Source organism: Drosophila ananassae (genome assembly GCF_017639315.1).
Source record: "Drosophila ananassae strain 14024-0371.13 chromosome 4 unlocalized genomic scaffold, ASM1763931v2 tig00000061, whole genome shotgun sequence".
Lineage (NCBI taxonomy): Eukaryota > Metazoa > Arthropoda > Insecta > Diptera > Drosophilidae > Drosophila > Drosophila ananassae.
The window spans coordinates 3525218-3550363 of record NW_025319038.1 but is presented as its reverse complement, the minus strand read 5'-3'; the positions used below and the strand labels follow the sequence as shown (position 1 = coordinate 3550363).

At 39.1% G+C, this 25146-nt stretch overlaps 1 protein-coding gene across 6 annotated transcripts in view; it reads left to right on the top strand.

The window, feature by feature from the left end:
- Positions 1-25146, top strand: part of LOC6506053 (fibulin-2) — a 483847-nt gene that overhangs the window by 194185 nt on the left and 264516 nt on the right. For all 6 annotated transcript variants that reach the window (XR_004311308.2, XM_001966603.4, XM_032455788.2 and 3 more), the window contains one exon: positions 5823-5880. Coding sequence is in view for 5 of the 6 variants with exons in the window: in XM_001966603.4 (XP_001966639.2) it covers positions 5823-5880 (58 nt within the window). In the remaining variant the exon portion in view is untranslated. The remainder of the gene's footprint in view (positions 1-5822; positions 5881-25146) is intronic.

Sequence of the window (25146 nt, the reverse complement as noted above, 5' to 3'; positions counted from 1 at the left end):
TGTGCCCTTGCAGATGTTCAAGACGATTTGTTCCGCCAGCATGTTCCGAATATTTTCGTCCAAGAACATCAGCCAAGTACGGTGAAAAAAAAATAACCAAACCTGTGGGTGTAAAACTCCCACATGTTACGGCCACTGACCAACCTTCCACCTCATCTTCCTCAGTTTTAAAAAACTAATGTCTTGATTAACACTTACCTATCAGAATACAAGAGGGTTACGTAGTAAACTTTCCAAACTGTATTCTTATAGTTAACATCTCACATTATTGTATTTACAGAAACTTGGTTAAAGCCGGAGATCTTAAGCTCCGAAGTTTTTCCTAGTAGGTAAACAACTTTTAGATGTGATAGAACTTTGCGAAGGGGAGGAGGAGCGTTAATCTCTGTAGACTCCAAACTCGCTTCTGAAGAGGTAAAATCACAAGAGTTTGGTGACATTGAATTCCTTTGCATCAAAATCACTTTGTCCGATCAATCTTTGTATGTTACCGGTTCCTACATACCACCTTCGTCCGAACCGCCAACATACTGGCAACAATTGTCCGCTATTCGTTTAGTTTTCGATCGTCTGTCTGATGGTGAACAGCTGATAGCTCTGGGTGACTTTAATATCCCAGAACTTATGTGGTCAAATGTTGAAAATTCACCGTCTTTTCAGCTTAACTCCCACCGCGACTTCCCTGTGAGAATGTTTGACATGTCACTCGGGCAAATTAACCAAGTTCGAAATTCTTTAGGTCGGCTGTTGGACTTATATTTCGTTTCTGATCTTGATGGAATTACTCTTTCCAGAACTTTGCCCCTTTCTGACCCTGAGGATCCATTCCCACTCTTGAGCTTTCAATCGAAAACAACTGCTTAATTGACCTTAAGTCTACACTTAAATCTCATAAAGTTCGTTTCTTCCGTAAGGCTGACTTTCTGAAATTAAATAAGTTTATCTCGGAATTTGATTGGTCTGATTTACTGGCATGTGAGGTTAAGAACATCGCATTACAAAAATTGTATTTTACTTTAAACTCATTTTTTGATGCTTGTGTGCCGTGGAAATATCCGTCCGCTTCAACGAATCCGCCTTGGCATCTTATAAATTTAAAGAATAGTATGAGTAGACTTTTAAATAAACATAGATTATCTGGCTGCACAGTTAGTTATTCAAGATACTTAGTAGCTCGTTCCAATTTCACCGTGCATAAAGCAGAATGTTATAGGTGTTATATTCGCCGTTGCAGGATTCAGTTTACTCAGGATCCGAAGCAGTTTTATAACTTTGTAAACACTAAGCGTAAACATGTATCTTTTCCCCCACTGCTTACGTTTGAGAACTCTTATGCGAAGACTAATCAGGCAATGGCCGATCTCTTTGCACAGTATTTTCAAACTACGTATTCACCTAGAAAAAGCTCAGCCTTACACTTATGATATCCAATCAGCCAACCTTATATTTTGCCCATCTTTCGATAAAAGTGGCGTGTTATCGGATCTTCTTAAGATCAAGCCCGTGTATTCGCCAGGCCCTGATGGAGTACCAGGCTGTGTTCTGAAGAACTGCGCCGAGGCACTGTGCAAACCGCTCGTTAAACTCTTTAATCTATCGCTGGAAACTTCGATCTTTCCCCTTATGTGGAACGAATCCTTCATTATTCCGCTGCATAAAAAAAAGGAAAAAATCCGACGCTGCAAATTATAAAGGCATCTCTAAATTGTCAGCAATTCCAAAGTTTTTTGAAAAACTTATCACTCGACATTTGCAACACCTATGTAGTTCAATAATAACTCCGTGCCAGCATGGCTTCATGAAGCGCAGCTCCACCACTACCAACTTATTGGAGCTAACATCTTTTATCACGGATGGCTTCCGGAATGGCTTACAAACAGACGTCATTTACACTGACTTCAGTAAAGCATTTGACTCTGTTAACCATTCGCTTCTTATAAGTAAACTCAGTCTTTTGGGATTCCCGACTGATCTTCTTATGTGGATTTCGAGCTACTTATCTGGGAGAACCTAAAGTGTTTTCTTTAAAGATGTTACCTCGCGTTTAGTCCGCGCCACATCTGGGGTGCCCCAAGGAAGCCATCTTACACGGTTTATTAACGACTTTCCCCTTGCCTTAACTAATTCACTTTTACTTATGTACGCTGATGACGTTAAGCTATGCCTTCAGCATAAATTCACTTTCGCCCAGTCTAGACTTCAATTCGATTTGGATAAACTTCAAAATTGGTGTTTAGCAAATAATCTAAAGCTTAATGGATCGAAATGTAAACTCATGTCTTTTTACCGATCTAGTCCTCACCAGGCTATGTACTTTCTCTATGGGAACGCCTTAGAACGATTAACTTAGGTTAACGATCTAGGTGTCCTATTAGATTTGAGACTTAAGTTTACCGATCATATATCTACCATGGTCAATAAAGCTATGGGTGTGCTTGGTTTTATAAAAAGATGGTCAAAAGAATTTAATGACACGTACATAACTAAAACGTTATATACATCACTGGTCCATCCGATTCTTGAGTATGGATCGTGTGTCTGGAGTCCTCAATATAGAGTAAACCAAGATCACATTGAATCTGTACGAAAAAACGTCCTTACTTTTGCTCTTAGGGGACTTAATTGGGATGCGCATCTTTACCTAGAAATATAGACTGCCAGCATTTACTAACACGCTTAAATTTTAACGTTCCTAGTAGAAGGACTAGAAACTTTCGTCCTCTACTCCTCAGCCATTGTAGTTCGACATATGCACAAGACGATCCGTTCTGGGACTATTATTATGGGGGTATTATGTTTGGACTACAATGGTCTCTACCACATTTTGTTACTTTACTCTACTAACAACCTTAAATCGCTTATATTAACCGCCTTATCTGTGCAACACTCTTCCTCGTGATATCTTTCTCCTATTTTTCGCTTAACTGTCTCGGATCTATTTCCGCGATTTGAGCCGAACGTCACGCGTCAGCGTCCCTCGTTCGATTGGACGGGAGGTGGGCTGTACGTATGGAGTAAAAACCGCGAAAAAAAAAAAAAACATTATAATTTATCCCGTGACGGGCAGTCGGCCGGAGTCGCTTCATAAAATTATTATCTTGCGGTACGTAAAGTCTGGCTTACAGTGTTATCGGAAATTAGTTTGATTTGCGTTTGAACGAAACCATTTTGAACAAGAAAGGAAAGCTAACTTCGGGCGGAGCCGAAGTTGATATACCCTTGCAGTTCAGTCGCAGTCCACTAGGTGGCGCCACGCATCTTATATTATTAAATATATAGCGGATCGTATATAGTCGGCCGATCCTTATAAAAATTGGCAGATCGGATTGTTTTTCACAAAAAAAGAATCTGTACCAAATCCCATCTTTCTAACTTAAAAAACACCAAAGTTATGCCAATTTCGATCGTTCTATGACAGCTATAGGATATAGTCGGCCGATCCTTATGAAATTTTGTACATAAGATATTTTGGTCAAATATAATATGTGTGGAAAGTCCCAACCCTCTAACTTTAAAAACACCAAAGTTATGGCATTTCCGATCAATCAGTTATATGGCAGCTATAGGATATAGTCGACCGATCCCGGCCGTTCCGACTTATATACTGCCTGCAAAGGAAAGAAGGGGTTGTGCAAAGTTTCAACTCGATAGCTCCAAAACTGAGAGACTAGTTTGCGTAGAAACCGACAGACAGACAGACAGACAGACGGACAGACGGACAGACGGACATGCTCATATCAACTCAGGAGGTGATCCTGATCAAGAATATATATACTTTATAGGGTCGGAGATGTCTCCTTCACTGCGTTGCACACTTTTGACCAAAATTATAATACCCTCTCCAAGGGTATAAAAATATGCGATTTTAAAATTTTGGCGCGGTTGTAAAGTCGGAGGTACCATTTTTACATAAAAACAAGAAGGGAAAGCTAACTTCGAGCGGAGCCGAAGTTTATATACCCTTGCAGTTCAGTCGCAGTCCGCTAGGTGGCGCCACGCATCTTATATTATTAGATATGTAGCGGATCGTATATAGTTGGCCGATCCTTGTGAAATTTGGCATATCGAATTATTGTGCCAAAAGAGTAATCTGTACCAAATCCCATCTTTCTAACTTAAAAAACACCAAAGTTATGCCAATTTCGATCGTTCTATGACAGCTATAGGATATAGTCGGCCGATCCTTATGAAATTTTGCACACAAGATATTTTGGTCAAATATAACATGTGTGGAAAGTCCCAACCCTCTAACTTTAAAAACACCAAAGTTATGGCATTTCCGATCAATCAGTTATATGGCAGCTATAGGATATAGTCGACCGATCCCGGCCGTTCCGACTTATATACTGCCTGCAAAGGAAAGAAGGGTGTGTGCAAAGTTTCAACTCGATAGCTTTAAAACTGAGAGACTAGTTTGCGTAGAAACCGACAGACAGACAGACAGACAGACGGACAGACGGACAGACGGACATGCTCATATCAACTCAGGAGGTGATCCTGATCAAGAATATATATACTTTATAGGGTCGGAGATGTCTCCTTCACTGCGTTGCACACTTTTGACCAAAATTATAATACCCTCTCCAAGGGTATAAAAATATGCGATTTTAAAATTTTGGCGCGGTTGTAAAGTCGGAGGTACCATTTTTACATAAAAACAAGAAGGGAAAGCTAACTTCGAGCGGAGCCGAAGTTTATATACCCTTGCAGTTCAGTCGCAGTCCGCTAGGTGGCGCCACGCATCTTATATTATTAGATATGTAGCGGATCGTATATAGTTGGCCGATCCTTGTGAAATTTGGCATATCGAATTATTGTGCCAAAAGAGTAATCTGTACCAAATCCCATCTTTCTAACTTAAAAAACACCAAAGTTATGCCAATTTCGATCGTTCTATGACAGCTATAGGATATAGTCGGCCGATCCTTATGAAATTTTGCACACAAGATATTTTGGTCAAATATAACATGTGTGGAAAGTCCCAACCCTCTAACTTTAAAAACACCAAAGTTATGGCATTTCCGATCAATCAGTTATATGGCAGCTATAGGATATAGTCGACCGATCCCGGCCGTTCCGACTTATATACTGCCTGCAAAGGAAAGAAGGGTGTGTGCAAAGTTTCAACTCGATAGCTTTAAAACTGAGAGACTAGATTGCGTAGAAACGGACAGACGGACAGACGGACAGACGGACATGCTCATATCGACTCAGGAGGTGATCCTGATCAAGAATATATATACTTTATAGGGTCGGAGATGTCTCCTTCACTGCGTTGCACACTTTTGACCAAAATTATAATACCCTCTGCAAGGGTATAAAAAGCGTTCGTTTCTCCGCAAGTATTTATTGTATTAAAGATTTGTGAAAAATTTTATTTACATCCAAGCATTACTTTTTGAGTTACGTTACGCACCGACTTGAAAAAAGTGTTTTGAGAAAAACGCGTCTAAAGTTTTAAGAGCAATTGAAAGGATATGGAGAGAAAGTAACTAGAAAATCGGTATCTCAGCGAGCTTTAGTCCGATCGACATGAAACTTTCACAGGATATTCCTGAGATACTGTTCTATTATATAAAAAATTTTTGAAAAAAAATTTTTTTTGAAGTCTCAAACTATCTTGCCTCCTTAAGAAACTTAAAAGTTGTAATACAATTTTTCATTCTTTATATAAAAAAAATTTTTGGAAATAGCCCTTTTCTTGGCCGAGTAAACCCACCTAATCCCTTATAGATTTGTCAAAACCAAAAACATGCTTCAGTTTCTTACGTTCCTTGTCACAATACGGTTTTAATAAAATGTAACCTACGTATCATTAACAGCGTCTTCAAAGTTGCGGAACGGGATACACACTTAATGCGGAAACTGGCAATTGTGATGGTAAGAAAATTAAAAAAATATTTAGTAGTTAAATTAGTATTAATATTAATTAGTTTAAAATTTCTATTTCTATCATATATATAAATACCTCCGCGTTGTTATTATTGTTATTTGTTTTCGCTAAGAGGCTGCGAGATATTAGCAAGAATTAAATTGATTCGGAAATGCTCATAAGGATAACAATTTATATCCGAGCTATTGGCATAAACGAATATCTGATATAAGAGAGTTTTCACTAATGAAAACTTTTGAACAAAACAAGAAAGCTAAATTCAGGCGAAGCCGAAGTTGATATACCCTTGCAGTTAAGTATCAGTTAAGTATTAGTATCAGTAACTTGCAGTTATTTAGATATATAGGCGCAAAAAACATCGGGAGTTTGTGACGCATCGGAGGCTGGGTAGGTACCCAGGTATATAATACCTTAATGTGAGTTGGAGCTTTTCACTTTTGTTCGTTAATTTTAATACGCCAATTATAATTATAATTTATAATCAATTTTTTCATTTATCGGGATAGACAAGTCATGTGATCCCGTTGAAGATTTTGCATTTAACATTATTTAGCGCTAGTTAAGGTTTATTCTTGTTGATTTCAGCAGTATCAGTAAGCCAAAATAGTATTGGATCCGTCGCTACTTCAGTGTTTATTTGCGGTAGAGCGAACAAATTAGTTCCAGGGTTGGGCTGAAAATCGGTACATAGGTGTTAGGACGTTTAATTTCATTGGGCTTGCCACAGAGACAATGAGATACCCTTGATATACCCTTGCAGTTAAGGTTATGCCATTTCCGATCGTTCAGTCATATGGTGGCTATTGGATATAGTCGGCCGATCCTGATGAAATTTGGCCGAACAAATAAGATTGCCCAAAATGGAATCCGTAGAAAGTCCTATCACTCTAGCTTAAAAAACATCAAAGTTTTGCCAATTTCAATTCGAATTCGGCAATTCAGATTATTTTGTTCAAAGTAGAATCTGTACTAAGTCCCATTTTTCTAACTTAAAAATCAACAAAGTCATTCAAATTCCGATCGTTCTATGACAGCTATAGTATATAGGCGGACGATCCGTATGAAATTTTGTACATAAGATATATTGGTCAAATTTACCATGTGTGGAATCCCGGCCGTTCCGACTGATATACTTCCTGCAAATAAACGAAGGATGTGTGCAAAGTTTCAACTCGATAGCTCTAAAACTGAGAAACTAGTTTGCATAAAAACGGACAGACGGACATGCTCATATCGACTACGGAGGTGATCCTGATCAAGAATATGTATACTTTATAGGGTCGCAGATGTCTCCATCACTGCGTTGCACACTTTTGGCCAAAATTAGAATACCCTCTGCAATAACAATAAGCATAGCACCAATCACCACAGAAACTAAAATTATCTACAATGTTACAAACAGACCGAGATACGTGGTTTCCAAATAACAGAAGAACAACAGAAACAAAAAGCGCAATAGCAAAGTTCACATTACAACAAGAAAAAACACTCAAAAAGTACTTGTTAGGCAAGAACAATTAGGCACAAATAACCAACTTTTAGTTTTTTGCGCAAAAGTCTGAAGAGCGAAAACTATTTATTGGCAATACATTGAGAGAAACACCAAAAATTTTCTACTTAAACCGAGTACGAATGCACAAGGATTATAACAAACAACAACTTTATTTATTTCAAAAAAAAAAAAATGATTCATTAAGTACAAATTTGTTTTCCCCTAAAGTTTGATTTTGAGAATGATTTAAGTGTTAAAAATCATTTTCGTAAATTTCCTTAATTATAAAAAAAGCAATATATTTGTTTTCAATACATCTTGTTTATTTATATCTCTTAATGTTTTCCTATTGTGTTTAACTTATTTTTGATGCCTTAATTGAACTGATTTTTATTAAATGTGCCAATAGCCCAAACCGGGCCATTCCGGGCCTATTAAAGCGGTTTTTTAATTTTTTCAGCTATTGTCTAAATCTTAATACCAATATTAGACTTAATACTGTGGGAACCCTAAGTGCTTACGATAGCACAATCGAACTCGATAACTCACGGGAGTATCGATATCGCTGGAGGCCATCTCTAGAAACAGCAACACTTTTTGCTCCTAACGGCATCGACAGTCTCATCCGCCGCTAGGTGCGCCTTTGTTACTTTTTATTAGTTTTAAGTAAATATATAGTGAATAAACGAACATTGATCACTATATAGACGCGAGCGCCGGTGCTTACAATGGCAAACAACGACACCACACAACGATACCGATACTCGCGATTCAGACGCAGTTATTAACCACGTAGCTGTTAAAATTCCGCCCTTTTGGACCGAGCACCCAGAATTATGGCTGTCGCAAATCGAAGCCCAATTCTTTCCGGCAGGAATAACTGAAATAACCAGGCACAGGAAAGTACGAAAACTTAAAGTCATGCATTTTGGAACGGTTCTGCGAAAGCGAGGAGAAGAAAACCCTGAAGTTGATTTGGTGACAAGCGCCCCACACAACTGCTCAACGAGCTAAACGCACTCGTCGCAAACAAAGTTGACGAAACATTCTTTAAAGCACTGTGGCTGCAAGCGATCTAGCAAGCATCGGACGCCTGCCTAGCAGACTTAGGTAAGTTGGCAGACAAAGTGATGGAAGTCGGCGACTTTCATCATATACGCACCGCTGACGCCAAATCGGCGCCATCCAGCAGCACCGTTTAGACGAACGTCTAGACCGCATCGAGCAACAAATCAAAGCGTTATTCAAAAACTGTTACCGCAAGAACAGTTCAGCCACATTAACGGATCGCAACAGCGTCACGACTTCAGGCTTGTGTTGGTACCACAGCAAATTTGGCAACGCCGCCCAGAAATGTCGCCAGAAATGAAAAAAAAAACCGTGCTCGTTTTCATCCGATCCAAAAAACTAAAACAGTCTTTGTATTCGGCGGACAAATTCGAAGAAGACCACAACACAATTGCCCGCCTCGCCATCAACGACAATTACTCCAAAACTAAATTTCTCATCGACACCGGCGCCGACATTTCAGTGATGCCACCCTGCAGAATCGCAAAAACTATGCTCACTCCAAAGCTTCTTTTCGCCGCCAATGGTACGAAGATACAAACCTATGGAGAAAAACGCATAACATTGTCGCTGGGATTGGGACGAAACTTCGTTTGGACCTTCGTATTAGCTGACGTCAACTGCGCTATCATTGGAGCCGATTTCCTTCAACATTTTGACTTACTTGTCGATATGAAACGACGCAAACTCATCGATCGAGCTACGCTGCACGAATCAACATGTCACGCGCCTCAGAGCCAATTTCCTTCAACATTTCGACTTACTCGTCGATATGAAACGACGCAATCTCATCGATCGCGCTACGCTGCACAAATCAACATGTCACGCGCCTCAACGTGATCAACGCTAGGTTGCTTCACGAATACCACGATCTCGAATACAACGATCAACTCGAACCGGCTGCCAGCAGAGTCTGAAGTAACGCACTTCATCTCGACCAACGGCCCGCCTACTCACGCCCGCGCCCGACGACTAGCGCCCGACAAACTCAAAGCTGCACAATCTGAGTTCTCCTACCTCATCGAAAAAGGAATATGTCACCCCTCAAAAAGCCACTGGTCAAGTCCATTACACCTGGTAAAGAAAACAAACGGAGAGTGGCGACCATGCGGCGACTACCGAGCACTAAACAAAGTAACAGTGCCGGATCGATACCCTATTCCGTACATACTGGATGTAACGAGCATCCTACACGGTAAAAAGATATTTTCAAAAATCGACCTGCAAAAAGCGTATCACCAGATCCCTGTCGAACCGCAAGATATTTTCAAAACAGCAATTATCACTCCTTCTGGGCTATTCGAATTCTTGTTCATGACATTCGGCTTACGCAATGCAGCGCAAACTTTTCAGTGTCACATAAACAACGTAATGCAGGATCTCGACTTTGTTTTCGCATACATCGACGATATCATCGAGGGTAATCCGAGGAGCAGCACGAGACGCACCTCCGTACGATCCTTGACTACCTTCGAAAGGCACATCTCACCGTGAACTTCGAGAAGTGCCAATTCGGTAAATCAAAACTCTCGTTCCTGGGACATGGCATCAACCAGCACGGCTGGAAACCATCCGAAGCCAAAGTGGACGCCATCCGCCACTTTGAAAAAACATATGTCAGCTACTAACCACTAAGCCAGTGCACCATTTGTGCACCCGGATTTGAACCATAGTACCCACGTCTTCGTCAGAGTGGATCGAGTCAAAACTCCCCTGGAAGCAACCTACGAGGGTCCGTTCGAAGTTTTAGCAAAGCACAACAAGTACTTTACGCTCAAAGGACACACAAAGGACAACAAAGTTTCCATCGACTGACTAAAACCAGCATCTTCCAAAACGAATCACCTCCGACTCAAGAGAAAACGACAGCGCCAACTGCCCAGCCAACCGAGCAGTTATCAAGATCAGGACAATGAGTCAGATTCCCAGAGTCAGGTTCCCAAAGTATCTTTCCTAACTGGAACTCTAGAAGGGTGCTAGTGTGGTAACCCTAAGTGCTTACGATAGCACAATCGAACTCGATAACTCACGGGATTATCGATATCGCTGGAGGCCATCTCTAGAAACAACAACCCTTTCTGGATTTCGTTATATCCTATACATCCTATTACAAGCTTCCAATAAAAACAAAGTCGAACTCTTGGTCTAATAGCTAATAGCCTGGCGGACCATTTCCAAACAATATTTAGAAACAACAAGGACATTCAAATAACCGAACTACCAGACACATTTAAAATCAAAATATTTCAATACAACATAATAAAATGAAACACAATACGTAATAAATAAAAAAATGAAATCACTGAAGTAGACAATCAAAATTGAAGAAAAAAAAAAATTTTGAGCTATCAGCGTTGTGATAGCGACTGAATTAATAGACAAGGTTCAATTTTAATATTCAATTTATTATGGGTCGATTTAACCCCAAAACAAATTCCGCGACCGATCCAAAACAATGCCGAATAACAAGTGATAAAACCTAAGAGCTTGCATTTTTTGGTGGCTGCTTGGCCCAACATCCTCCCCCGCAGATACATCCCGTGATAGTTCACCGCGTCCAGAAAACACCCAGCCAAATCGAGTGTTCTGAGCAATGGGGAGCCCGTGACCTAACTGGATTTGGCCAGCCGACAACAGGTCAAAGAATAAGCCGGCTCCAATCAGCATGTCCACTCGCTGCGTTTTGTGGAAGTTGGGGTCAGCTAGATCCATATTGCCAGGAATCTTCCAGAACGTCATGGCTAGGCTGATAGTCTGTAATATGTGAAGCTACAACAGCCTCAATTTCCACTGAATAAGAGCTAAGGCGGGACTTTTAGCATTAACAGATGCTCCATCCGTTTCAAATCCAGCCCCGCCGAAACCGGCCACTGTTGTAGAGTACTTGGAGCGGCAAAGCTGAAGTTCATTCGTCAGCCGCGACGAGATGAGATGCACTTGTGAACCGGAATCCAATAAAGCTCGGCAAGGCAAGAAGGCAAGAAGGTCGATCTGGACCACGAACGAGTACATTGGCTGTTGGCAGGAGCACTAGCTCAGCATTGCGATCCTGGGTCACAACAGTGTTGATTGAGCGGGATGGGTTCGCAACAGCAAATGCGCAACTCAGCAACAGCAACTCACGATGGGACGTGACACTCTTGCGGGTGAAACCTGCCCGCGAGGGTGCAACAGAATATGATGACGGTGATTGCACGTCGAGCAGCGGGAAACTGGGCATCCGCGAGCAAGAGTTCCATCCGCTAGACAAAAAAAACAGCGAGTCAGACGCCGCACTTCATCTTACCGTTCCTCAATTGGCAAAGCACTGAACTTTTGACAAGAAGGAAGCTCGTGCGCCGAAACACCACACAGGGCGCAGAGAGCAGGACTAGCGTTAATAACCATGCACGAAGATCGGTTATTGGACGATCCACCTCGGCCTACTTGGTTAGCTGGTGAATACGCCGCCAAAGAAAAGTCAACGCTTTCGAGAGTCCGGCACCTTTGCTCTAAGAATCCTGCCATGGACTCCCAAGATGGAAGTGTGTCGTCCTCCTTGGAGCAAGCATCCTTGGATCTCGGCAGCTGATCCGGAACTCATAAGAGCCCGCATATGCCCATTGAACCGATCCGAAAGCTCCCGCAAAGTCGCAACAGACCCTGGCTCGACCACACGAAGCTGCAGGATCTCATTAATCTGAGACTGAAATATTAGGATGCAATAGGTCAAGAGCCACATCGTAGTTCGCGTCAGTTATTTCCAGAGCTCTCACCGTATCCAAGGCTGACTCGCGCAGGCATGAAATGAGCCACCGGAGCTTTTCCATTTTCGTTAGGTGAGGATCAATCAAACAAAACTTGCAGAATGTGAAATATGGAATATGTCACATTGGTTAACCAATATGGACATATGGAATAGAAATAAGGGAAACTACAAGTAAAGTCAACAATTGAGTCAATCCGATATTTTGCGAAGTATTACAATTGCAGAATGAGCATTGCAGCACATTAGATACGAAATGAGAACATTCACCGGGAAATCGGAATAGAATCTATCAACACCAATATCAATATTTCAATATATTATCTAAATAATAACGAAACTGTACTTCATATTGTTATGCTATTTTTTTCAATCCCAAACGAAACGGTCGATTAAACATCAATAGATTACACACGAACGGTTAAGAAAAAGGAGATTGTTGGAAAACCACAGAAATTATACATTGATCAAGGTTGATTGCCAGTCTTGCTGAAAGAAATAATTGGAGAATGAAGAGCACAGCATGAAATTATCAGTAGCATGTAGTAGCATAACTTATGGCATCAGGTAAATCGTTAACAAAAACGATAGCTCCCATGTTCAACTTAATGTTTGAACAGAATCCAATTTGGCTATAAATTGCCCATTGGAATAGTTTCGCAATTAAACTTTTTCAATACAACTTTTCTAAGCTGGCGCAACATTTTTTTTTTGTGGCGAAAGTAGGCCTAGCAAAATTTTGGCAGAAGGTTGATCTGCGTAGGTGTCTAGGAGTCTATGTGCCAAATCGGAAAGCTCATATATTACATAGTCTTTGAGATCAGAACATTAATGCGTCTGATTTCTAAAAAAATTGGAACGTTGAATTTATTTGGGCTGAATTTATTTTCCAGGTATGTATTAGGTATTAAAATAGTTTGGCATCAAAACTTTTTCAAAATACTTTTCTCAACTGGCTCTACGCCAGTGAGTAGGGAACGTGGCAAAAAAATAAAAAAAATTTATCTGTGTGCGTATAGAAGTCTTTATGCAATATATTATAGCTCTATCTCGCATAGTCGCTGAGATCCACGCGTTCATACGGGCAAGTTGATTCTGATCAAGAATATATATAACTATTGGGGTCGGGGACTATTCCTTCTCTTGTCACAAACATTCATTCGACTACAACAAACCATTGTAATCTATTAGTACCCGGTATAATAAAACTCGAAATCCTTTAGTCAACCAAAAACTTTCAATTTGAGAATAACGGAAAAAAGTTTCTCTGATAGACGGGATTTCAAAACTCTCGAAGATCAGATGTTATCCATGTTACAACGCCGTATGACCCGTATGATGAAATAACACCATATTACTCTAATATTTACAGTTCATTTTCAGTGCACGTCACTGTTCGTTAATGATTGGGCCTTGATATCTCGATACGGATCTATTGGGTATTAAATGTTCTTCACAAACTTAAACTATTTGGGAGATATCTGATAACGGCATTAGGATAACCCACAGACCCAACTAATACTCGTCTATTCCATTATCATATCTTTTATCTTTAAAATTAAATTTAAAATACGTAGTATAAAATTCAAATTCAAAGATAATACTGCTACAATTTCATCTTACATTACTTCAGCCTATCTGCCATATGTACCAATGGTCACCGTATTCATTTATATATATGTAGATTGTTCAGTTACCAAGCGTTTTCGGGAGCTTTATATTTAATGTTCCAAATCTAAGCTTTTATAAAAAACAACAAGCACCATTCGATTTCCATGTAAGAATACAATTTATTTAATTGATTTGGTTTATATATGTATGTATATACAAATGACATATGTAACTTGCAAAGGGTTGAAGACCGAATTAGAATAAGAAACGCGGGCGCGCGACTCACCGCTTGATGCTGCGAAGCGACCGAGAGATACCGCGAGAGAGTGACGATAGCGCATGACGGCAGATGCAGGTGGCCGATGGAATGCACGAGAGCTGGCGACTCGAATAGAGACAAAGATAAAGAAAAGATAAACAAATTCAATAAATTATTGCCGGCCAAACTTTTCAGCGGCTACTTGACCCAACATACTCCTCCCGTTGGAAGATGAGCTTTCAACGCCATCATAAAGGGGCAGCAGACAAATTTTGTTAATCCTCGATGTCACTGCAGCTAAAGTTAATCCAAAAACTTAATCCGCGATGTCACTGCAGCTGGGCGATGCACAGTGGTTGGGCTTGTATGAAGCCGCGGCCATAAATACTTTCCGTTGAGATATCAACGTGAAATTTTTTTCAAAAATCTAAAAAAATTTTTAAATATATAGTCAAAAAATTGGATACATCGGACGACTGAATCCTATAGCTCTCATAGCACCATTGTAAGTATGGCAGTAGTATTACATATGTATATGGCAACGGTGGTCAAAAATACTTTCTTACTTACCAGTGGAATTACAGTGTTAAAATTTTATTATTAGGCATCCAATTTATTTGTATTATATTTAAATTTGTATATATATTTGTATATATATAAAATTATTTAGAGTATAAAAATGTAAAAACTCCTCCCAAAGCTTTTCAAAATATATCGAAGTGAGGTTCTAAAGTTCCTTTTATGATATGTATATAAGAATAAATGTATTTAAATCATTAAAAATAAAATTTAATTGAGTGCTAATTGGAGTGAAATAAATATTAACAATTATTTTCTAATAAATCAAATGTGCTGGGAAAAAAATTAGATTTGTCTCTTTTTGATAGTTTCCTTTGACTTGTTATGAAAGGGTCTGAACGCAAAAGAAGTGTATTAATTAAGTCTGTATTTGTCAATATGCGAGACATCTTCCGAGTATGAGCACATTCCTTTTTCCTTTTTTAGGGCTAAGCAAAATCAATTTTGGATCGTCCACGTTCAGCACTTGCAATCTTTTGTTGAGGTGGCTCAATTATAATTGTTTGAATAGTGTTCAGCCAATTAGATTGATGCTTAACAATTGAATTCTTAAAACGATTTTTAAGGAAAAAAGCACAAATTTTTCGCACTTATAAGAAGCACCTATTAAAAATGAAAACATAGAAATAAGCGAAAAAGTAAAATGAAATTATCGACAAACACAAATGACGAAAACAAAAGAAACATCCCAACAGCAAACGAAGAGCAGCAGATTGCGTCGCGAATTTGACCTTGAATATAGTAAGACAGCTTGAGTTTATTAATGAGTATATACAAATCGACAAAAATCGGCAGCTGAACTTAACATTTTTATTACCTGAAAACATTGGCAAATGCACAGATATCACTCATAAAGGGGGAATCAGGGGGAAATTAATATAACAAGAACAGTTTAACAAGTACCATTTTTTATAATATCTCAAATTTTAGAAAAAAACTTCAACTTCAAAATCCATTACAAATATTTTAAATTTGGAGACGTAATAAATGATCTGACCACTTCAAAGTTCGGTTTTCTTATGAAAAATTCGGGATGCGCGCAAGCTGCGCTGTGAAAATGAACACCTGCACTCAACTTCAATTTTATTTTTACAGAGAACGGTTAATTTTCCGGACAAACCTAGTATGCCACAAAGAAGTTTGGACAATTTAAAAGCGATTTGTTTACTTATCCTACATTTTTGTTGTTATGACTTTTTTTATTTTTTGGCCTATGGGCGCAACCATTGTGCGATGGCATCTCGGTAGCCATTTCGCTGCGAAAGTCCAAGAGCGGCTTCACATCCACACTGGGTAATATATGACCTATGACACTAGGTCTCCACCTTCACCTTCACCTTCACAGACTCAACCTTCACCGGCTTCGTCTGAGGCTGGACGCGCAACTCTGACTGCTCAGCTGCCATAAGGACCTTACCATTGTCATGGCCTTCGCCTACACAAACAATCCAACCGAGCCGAGTTTTTTGGATGGAGGCCAAACCAGGAGACAGATTAATTAGTCCCACACAAAGCAACTCGTAAAATAATTCAGCTCCAATAAGCAAATCAACTGGCTGAGGCTAATGAAAATGAGGATCCGCTAGCTTTACATTGGCGGGAATTTTGGGCTGATGGTCAGTGATGTTGGAGGCTACGATTGCGGTTAATTGCGCAGAGTAGTCAGAGCATTGGGATTGCAAGCTGACTTGCACAGAAAACCCATCAGTAGAGAACCCTGCGCCTCCTATACCGGATACAGTCACCGGAGTCCTTATCTTCCGCAGTGTTACTTAAATACAATAATAAAAATAAAAACAGCATGCAATGAGTATATCTATGCATAAATTTGCATTTCACTAGTATGCAGAGCGGCATTTAGAAACAATATTTACGTTTCACAAATTTTTTCATTTTGTAGCACCACGCTACAAAATGAAACAACTAAAACCATTGTTCAGCTTCCAAGCTTTTTAAATTTCACTACATGTGATCAACGTTTAATAAAATTAAAATATTGCGACAAAAAAACAATTTTACTTAAACGTTGTCCTCAATGCAGTGATGCCAATATTTTTTCGAAAAAAAGACAGATTAAGAAAAGCAAGAAAGGAAGCTAACCTCGGGCGGAGTCGAAGTTGATATACCCTTGCAGTTCAGTCGCAGTCCGCTAGGTGGCGCCACGCATCTTATATTATTAGATATATAGCGGATCGTATATAGTCGGCCGATCCTTATATATTGCATATTTAATTATTTTGCCCAAAGAGTAATCTGTACCAAGTCCCAACCCTCTAACTAATCTTTAAACCATGCATCTTTAAAAATAACAAGGTTGTGCAACTTCCGATCAATCAGTTATATGGCAGCTATAGGATATAGTCGACCGATCCCGGCCGTTGCGACTTATATACTACCTGCAAGGAAAAAAAAGATAAGTGCAAAGTTTCAACTCGATAGCTCCAAAACTGAGAGACTAGTTTGCTCGGAAACCGACAGACAGACAGACGGACCGACGGACAGACGAACAGACGGACATGCTCATATCGACTAAGGAGGTGATCCTGATCAAGAATATATATACTTTATAGGGTCGGAAATGTCTCCTTCACTGCGTTGCACACTTTTGACCAAAATTATAATAGCCTCTGCAAGGGTATAAAAACAGGTAAAATAGGATGAAAATATTATAAAAAGAATAGAAAAAAAACAAAAAGTTTTTATATAATATTAAGATATTAAGGTATATATTAAGTATATTAAGATATATACCTAAGTATATTAAGATAATAGCTTAAAGGCATCTTTGATTTATTTTCTTTCGTCATTATTGCTGTCCTCATAAGTAGCCATGGAGCCAATTTATTGGAGATACTTTTCAGGCAAGTTATAATTATGACCTAATTGCCAAAATGTCATTTTATGTATCTACCTCCAAACGGTTTCTAATTTTGGTTTTCACCAAGTTTAAATGGCTAAAAACTCTCTCTACCTCAGCATTTGACCATGGCAATGGAAGCAGGCTGAGAGGAAAATTCACCAGTTCCTCATAGGGATTGTTGCCGGCAGAATCCCGATGCCTCTTCACTTCTGACCAAAATTGTAAAGTATTTTCAATATTTTTCCAATTTATTAGGTGAATATTGGAATATTGTTAAATTATTTTGTTTTTCATCTCAGAAGTTGTGGAAAATATATTTATAATAGGCATAATTGAGTCCTTTTTTGAAGAATCAATATTTGATTTAAAAAATACAGATTTGCGGATGATTTCTTTTATTTTTTCCTTTTTTTTCGGATGAAGCGTTAAAAACAAGACAGATGTGTCCGAAAAAAGGACAAGCTGGCATCACTGGTCTTCAATGCGCAGAAATAATAAAAACAATCGATAGTGGCCAAAGAATCATCGATGATTAGACAATGTTGGGACTTGTGCCAGCATCAAATATCATAATTATTTCTATTTAAGTCTCTCAGTGTAACTAGCCGCAGCGGTCCGCTAATTGCCCGTTATCAGCTGTTCCATATTTTTTGTTTCTCCCAGATTCGCATGCGCTTTGTTGTTCTTTTGTAGCGCATGCACGTTGGGAGTGGAGCTTCTGCGCAAGCTCTTAGGTTTATGACTTGTATATTCGGTTTTGTTGGGATCGGCCGCTGCCGTTGTTTTGGGATTAAATTGACCCAATAAAAAATATTGAAATTGAATTATGGAGTCTTTATTAATTCGGTCGCTATCAAAACGCTGATAGCTCAACATTTGGTGACCTCGACGTGATCGCGCTCTAATTGATTTGTGATCATTAAAGTGCTTAAAGGAAACCTTGTAAAGGAAAACTTGTTGCTGTTGTTTCCATTACATTGCACCTTGCACAAAAACAAATTGCATAATGGAGTCTGGAGACGTAGCTAGTGCCTCGGTTCCTGCAAGCAGGGAAAGGCTTTTGCGGCGAAGAGCAGAGGTGACCTACCAGGAGATGGAAGCCCTGCATAATAAAGTCAAGGCTGCAGTGCAGAAGGGAGATTTGACCATCATGGTACTGGAGCCGTTGGAAATTTTGTTGCGCAAGAAATTTACCACACTCCAGGATGAGTAAGAGCGATTGAGTTCTGTTGAAGTTGGGAGTGAATTATGCTGGAAGTTCTCCCAGCTTGCCGCTGATGTGCGCTTTGACATTCAGGTGGGAATGGCAAAGCACTCCATGAGGGTACCTACACACTCCACTCGTCTCGACGGCACCAATGGTCCCACTGCTTCGTCAATGGCAGAACCAACCATAGCGGTGGTGAAGGTGCAGGATGGTCTGTTGGAAAATCGTCGCTCATGCAGTCAGGATTACCCGCTGGACCGCGACATCCAATCGGGTTCTCAGGTTTTTAAATTGGAGCGAAACCTGAACAACGATCACGATAGCCAGGACGTGTCCAATTGCGTCCCATCAGTGTCCCTGCTATCCACCGCTCCCCCCGTGGTCGCTATTTCAACGTCGCATCTGGCAGTTGTCTGCGATGGATTTTCTGAAGCTGCTGTACTTCATCCCTCATCTGGTCCGGGATTTGGATTATTGTCACCGTTGCCGATTAAGTCAGCGCCCAGGTCTGTCTCCATTCCGTCTGCAGCTGCCAAGGTGGCTACTGCTCCAGCCGTGAAGGCTCCCGATCCTGCAATCGAAAGGTGCGCCTACGCGCAATTTCGGAAAGAGGTTTCCTTCCACTCTCCCCACTCTGTTGACGTCTGGCTCGAGCGCTCTCTGGATCTGGATGGACACGGCAGCCTGCAACTGAGCATTATGGACCTTGAGATCATCAGTAATATTATGTGATGAAGCTGTCCCATGCCCCCAAGGATTTTTTGTTAAAAGATGGAAGTCAACGGGGGGCGGATGTTGGAACTTGTGCCAGCATCAAATATCATAATTATTTATATTTAAGTCTCTGAGTGTAACTAGCCGCAGCGGTCCACTAATTGCCCGTTATCAGCTGTTCTATATTTTGTGGTTCTTTTGTAGCGCATGCACTTTGGGAGCTTTAGTAGAGCTTCTGCGCAAGCTCTTAGGCTTATGACTTGTATATTCGGTTTTGTTGGGATCGGCCGCTGCCGTTGTTTTGGAATTAAATTGACCCAATAAAAAATATTGAAATTGAATTGTGGAGTCTTTATTAATTCGGTCACTATCAAAACGCTGATAGCTCAACAGACAATTTAAGAAACATTGATAATATCGATAGTGCCATCGATTGTTTTCCAGCTTTACTGGCTCGCTTTCATCAATCATTCTTTAAGCTCATTTGACATTAGGGGCCTTGTACACGCATACACCGTCATGTCCTCGTTTGCGGGCGGCTACTGCCAGAGTTGATTTTCTGTGTCTAACTGACATTTTGTTTTTAATAACTACAAAAAGTATTTATTTTCCTTAGGGTCTGTGAGTTTAGTCTGCTTTCTACAGTATATCTCCCATTGCTGGTTCCCTGAACCCTACTTCATTTGATTAAAATCATCAAAATCACTGTTGACTAAGGAACTCCACAAACAAATATTCAATTCTTCACTGCTAGGTTGTAAGAAATTATCCGGTATGAAGGGTCTGCTCGTTCTGGTCGACCATTTAGATTAACTCTAAATAAAGTCACTACTCCTTGATACTGATTTCTGAATTACCTCATCAATTTCACAATAAATTCTACAGCTTAATCTCATTTACATGTTAAGAAGGCTGCTTTATTAAATGTTCGTCCCAATCCGTATGTACTCAAATCACGACCGCTATTCCTATTGAGTTCATACGCCGTTGCGCCAATCAAAATCAAAGAAAAACTAAAAAATACTGATACTAATTTATTCAAAATTTCGCTTCTAACGTTGCAAGTGAAAAAATGTGGTGGTTACGTAGTGCATGTGCAGTTACTATGAAAAAACAAAATAAAAATAGAAAAAAAACTTAATAAATGTTATAACCACATGAATGTAATGAATGTTTCTTCTTAATTCCATTTAAACAAATGTATTAAACTTCTCTCATCCTAGTTGGAAAATGTTTTGCTTGGGTTCATTTGCTGGATGTGTGTCGCTGTGGAACGAGATCGAGGTTTACATGGATAATCTGTGCCAAGCTTTTCCGCTCTGGTTCACTTCAGTCTTAGCTGACTCTTTTAGGGACTATGTTACGTCATCCGATTGAGGTTAGGTTCATGCGTTCGTGATTTCGAGCTGGGCAACTATATTTTGATTTCCGTGGCTGAGTACCATCTGCTACGGCATTTGCGATTGTCCTTGGTGAATGATCTTCTAAAATAATTTCTCAAAACTTCCTGCTCTTGGTTGAGTAATTTAATTTTTTAAAGTTAAAATAACGAAGTGATTTTCATCGCATTGTATTCGGAAAAGACTGACTATCAATGCTGCACATGAAAAATTTTCATAGATGGCGCCACCTTTGCGAAATCCGAAGTTAAACTGGACGTTTGAAGTGTAGTACTTAAAACGTTTGAAGTGGAATAGTAAAAAATGAAGAGAAATTTTCAATATCATATTACTCTAAAAAAAAACAATAATCTGATCAATCTTTTGTCAGTAATCAGTGGGGCTTGTCGTATCTGAAAAATAAAAGTTGTTGTTTTTTCTTCGTAGTTATATGTTAAAGTGAGTCGTCTCAACAATGAAAATTCCTGTCAGGTCAAACCTTGAAACTTATTGTACGTCAGAACAAGAATTAATTACTTCGGTTGCATATTCGGTTGTTCGGTTGTATACACACAAAGAACACCTTGAGCGACAGGCAACCAGTCAAGTAAGGGTACGGAACAATAATTCTACCGCTTCACCTCATTCTAGATTATCAGGTTATTAGCTTATCAGGTGTTTAGCAGAAGCCCTTCTTAAGCAATGCCGCATACTCCTAAACTCTGGATCACAGGTTAACATAATCTCCAAAAGAATGGCTGATATACTGAGAATCCGATTGGGGCCATCAAATATGAACATAGGTGACATGGTACGTACAACTAAAAGATCAAGAACAACTGCCCTTATCATTAACCCCTGATTTTCAAAAACAAATCATCGTAGCTGAGATGTATTGTGATCGGGCCGGTGCGACTAGAATTAGCTCCAGATTCCAAAACAAAAAAATCACCTGTCTAGGGCATCAGAAGCTATGTAGCCACAAAAGGGTATCGGTGAATGCAACGTTTCGGAGCGAAGTTCTAGTAAATTCATCGTCAAAGAGCTACTGGAAAAACTTGGAAGATTAAAGAATTCCTCGGATCAATAAGACGAGCCTTAGAAGGACATTAAACCACAATCCCAAGTTTTGCAGGACCTCAACTCTAATTCCCCATGCTTATATCGACTCAGGAGGTGATCTTGATCAAGAATATATATACTTTTAGGGTCGGAGATGTCTACTTCACTGTAAAGCACACTTTTGACCAAAATTATAATTCCGACTGCTAGGGTTTAAAAAACTATAAGCTATGAACCGGACAGTTCGTTGAACGAACAAATAATGACCTCTTTGAACCCCACGGCTTCTATATAACCCCACTCTAGAGGTTTTAATCGAAACAGTTACTTTTATCGACCAGTAATCTCCCTGTGTGGCAATTAAAATTCGCAAATTTTAAAAGGCTGACTTTTATTAATTACTATTAATTTGAAACACTTTTTTAGTTTGATCAACATTTCAGAATGGTTTAACTAAGCACCGCTCCACCACTTCTTACTTATTGGAGTTCCATTTTTGATGATTTCCGAATGAGCTTCCAAACAAATGTTATTTACATTGACTTTAGTAAAGCATTTAACATACTAATTAATCATTCAATCCTGTTAAGAAAACCGTTTGGGATCGTTTGGGATTTCCTTTAAGCCTCATTTTGTGGGTTTCCATCTGGGGTGGTGTTCCATTAGTCTGTCCTGGCTGCATCTGAAGTAATTTGGGACTTTACCTTTCAGAAGCGAAATTTTAGTCTATTGAGATTAGGGGTCCTCCTTTACTTTGCAGAGGTTTGTCTCGTCTAAAAATTGTCTAAAAATTGAGACTCGTCCCCACCATCAATACCCTCATTTTTACCGTCTCATACACAGTTCGTATGCAGCCAAATGTTGCGACCATTTCATTAAATCTTTTTGTACTGACATATGCCAAAATCGCCGCTCGAATAAATTCAGAGGGTCATATAAAAAATAAGTCCCGGCGAGGATAAAGGATGAAAACTTTACTGTAAATTCAATGCCTTACTTTTCAATGCTTTGCCAACCAAATATACTGGCAGCAAAGCCAGGTTTACAAACGCACATATTATGCATTTTTTATACAAACTATGTATATCTAATATGAAAAGTATTTATTTTAGTAATAACCAATAATAATTTACAGTCCCTTAAAAACATTACATACTTATAAAATTTACGATCAATCAATTATATGGAAGCTATAGGATATAGTCGTAGAATTAGTAGCATTGTTCTGCTATGCTTCTTCATCTTTTTTGTGTTGCTTCTGATTTCGTATATATTATATTATCTCTATTATTTCAAACTTTTTACTAACTCTTCCGTTATCTATTCTTTGGCACAGTGGTTTAAGGTATTTTGATAAAAAACAAGAAAGGAAAGCTATCGGGCCGAGCCGAAGTTGATCTATCCTTGCAGCTTAGTAGCAGCTTATATTATTATGTATATATTGGATCGTATATACTTGGCCGCTCCCTATTAGAATTTCGTCATCAAATCAATTTTCTTATAAAAATGTTGGAAACAGTCCCAAGCATTTTTAAAAATAGCAAGGTGGTGCAAATTCCGATCGTGCAGTTACATGGCAGCCATTGGATATAGTCGGCCGATACTTATTAAAATTGATAGATCGGATTAGGTTGCCCAAAATGGAATCCAAAATGGCAAGTTATGGCATTTCCGATTTATCAGTTATATGACAGCTATAGGATAAGTCAACCGATCCCGGTTCCGACTTACATACTGAATGCAAATAAAAGAAGGTTGTGTGCAAAGTTTCAACTCGATAGCTTTAAAACTGAGAGACTAGTTTTGCGTCCAATTTTGATAAGTCACAGTTTTTATTACTTGACACCATGACTTCCACGTAGGCTTGTTTGAAAAGTTACTTCGTCAAATTAGCCAAGCAATTTTGTAACTTTGTATCGCTAAGCTTAAACATGGAGACTAGTTTTGCGTCCAACTGAGAGACTAGTTTTGCGTCCAATTTTGATAAGTCACAGTTTTTATTACTTGACACCATGACTTCCACGTAGGCTTGTTTGAAAAGTTACTTCGTCAAATTAGCCAAGCAATTTTGTAACTTTGTATCGCTAAGCTTAAACATGTATATTTTTCTTATCTGCTTACATTTGAAAACTTCTATGCGACCACTGATCAGGTTACGGCCGATCTCTTTGTTTCTTGAAATAATACCTATCACCTTTTTAGCTCAGCTTTTCATTTATAATATACTATCAGCCAACTTTATATATGTATTGCCAATCTTTTAATAAAAGTAGTGTTTGGTCATGGAGATTTTTCAATGATCTTTAATCCAAATAATAAAACAAAATTAATGATTTTTAGAACGCTATAATATTGTTCATTTATGGACGCATATTAAATGGAGTGAGAAAAAAGCTCCAATTTATGATGAGTGTGCACTGAGATAAAGGCAAGAGTGAACCCGCCTTAGAACATAGACGGAGCGGAAGCTAGCTAGCTTAATTCTAAAGATAAAGCCCGTTGAAGCCGAGTGGCCGAGAAGAGTCGGCTTGGGACCAACAATAGCGATATGATAAATAAATATAAGAAAAACTATCTATATTATATTTTGGTGATCTAATATATTTCGTTGCAGGCTGCTGCCTGACACTTGTCGGGTTTAATATTGCATTTTTTTAAACACGTGTATTCATCAGATCCCGATGGAGTACCAGTCTGTGTTCTGAAGAACTGCGGCGAGGCGCTGTGAAAACCACTGCTTAAACTCTTTAATAAGCTCTGGAGACTTCGATCATTCCCCTCATGTGGAATCAATCTAACATTATTGCTCTACATAAAAAGAGAATAAAAGTACGATGCTGCCAATTAAAGAGGGATTTCCATATTGGCATCAATATTCCAATGCTTTAAAATAACTCCGCATTAGCAACACCTTTTTAGTACAATAATAACACCGCCTCAGAAGGTTTAATGAAGCGTTAAAAACTTATGGAGAAACCATATTTGTAAAGGATGGGTTTTAAAATAGCTTACAAACAGAAATGCATTTGATGCTTTTAACCATTCGCCCTTTTAAGTAAACTAAAGTTTTTGGGATTCATAACTAATCTCCTGCCTTGGATTTTGACACATTTATAAATATATTTAATCTGGATGTTCATTCTGGATATCATACTCCTATCATAGTCCAATAATTTCCAAATTGTAAGCTTTATTCATGCATAGTATTTTCATGCTTCCCTTATTGCTATCAACTCGGCCTGAAAGGCGCTGCAATGATTGGGTAGTCTAAAAGAGG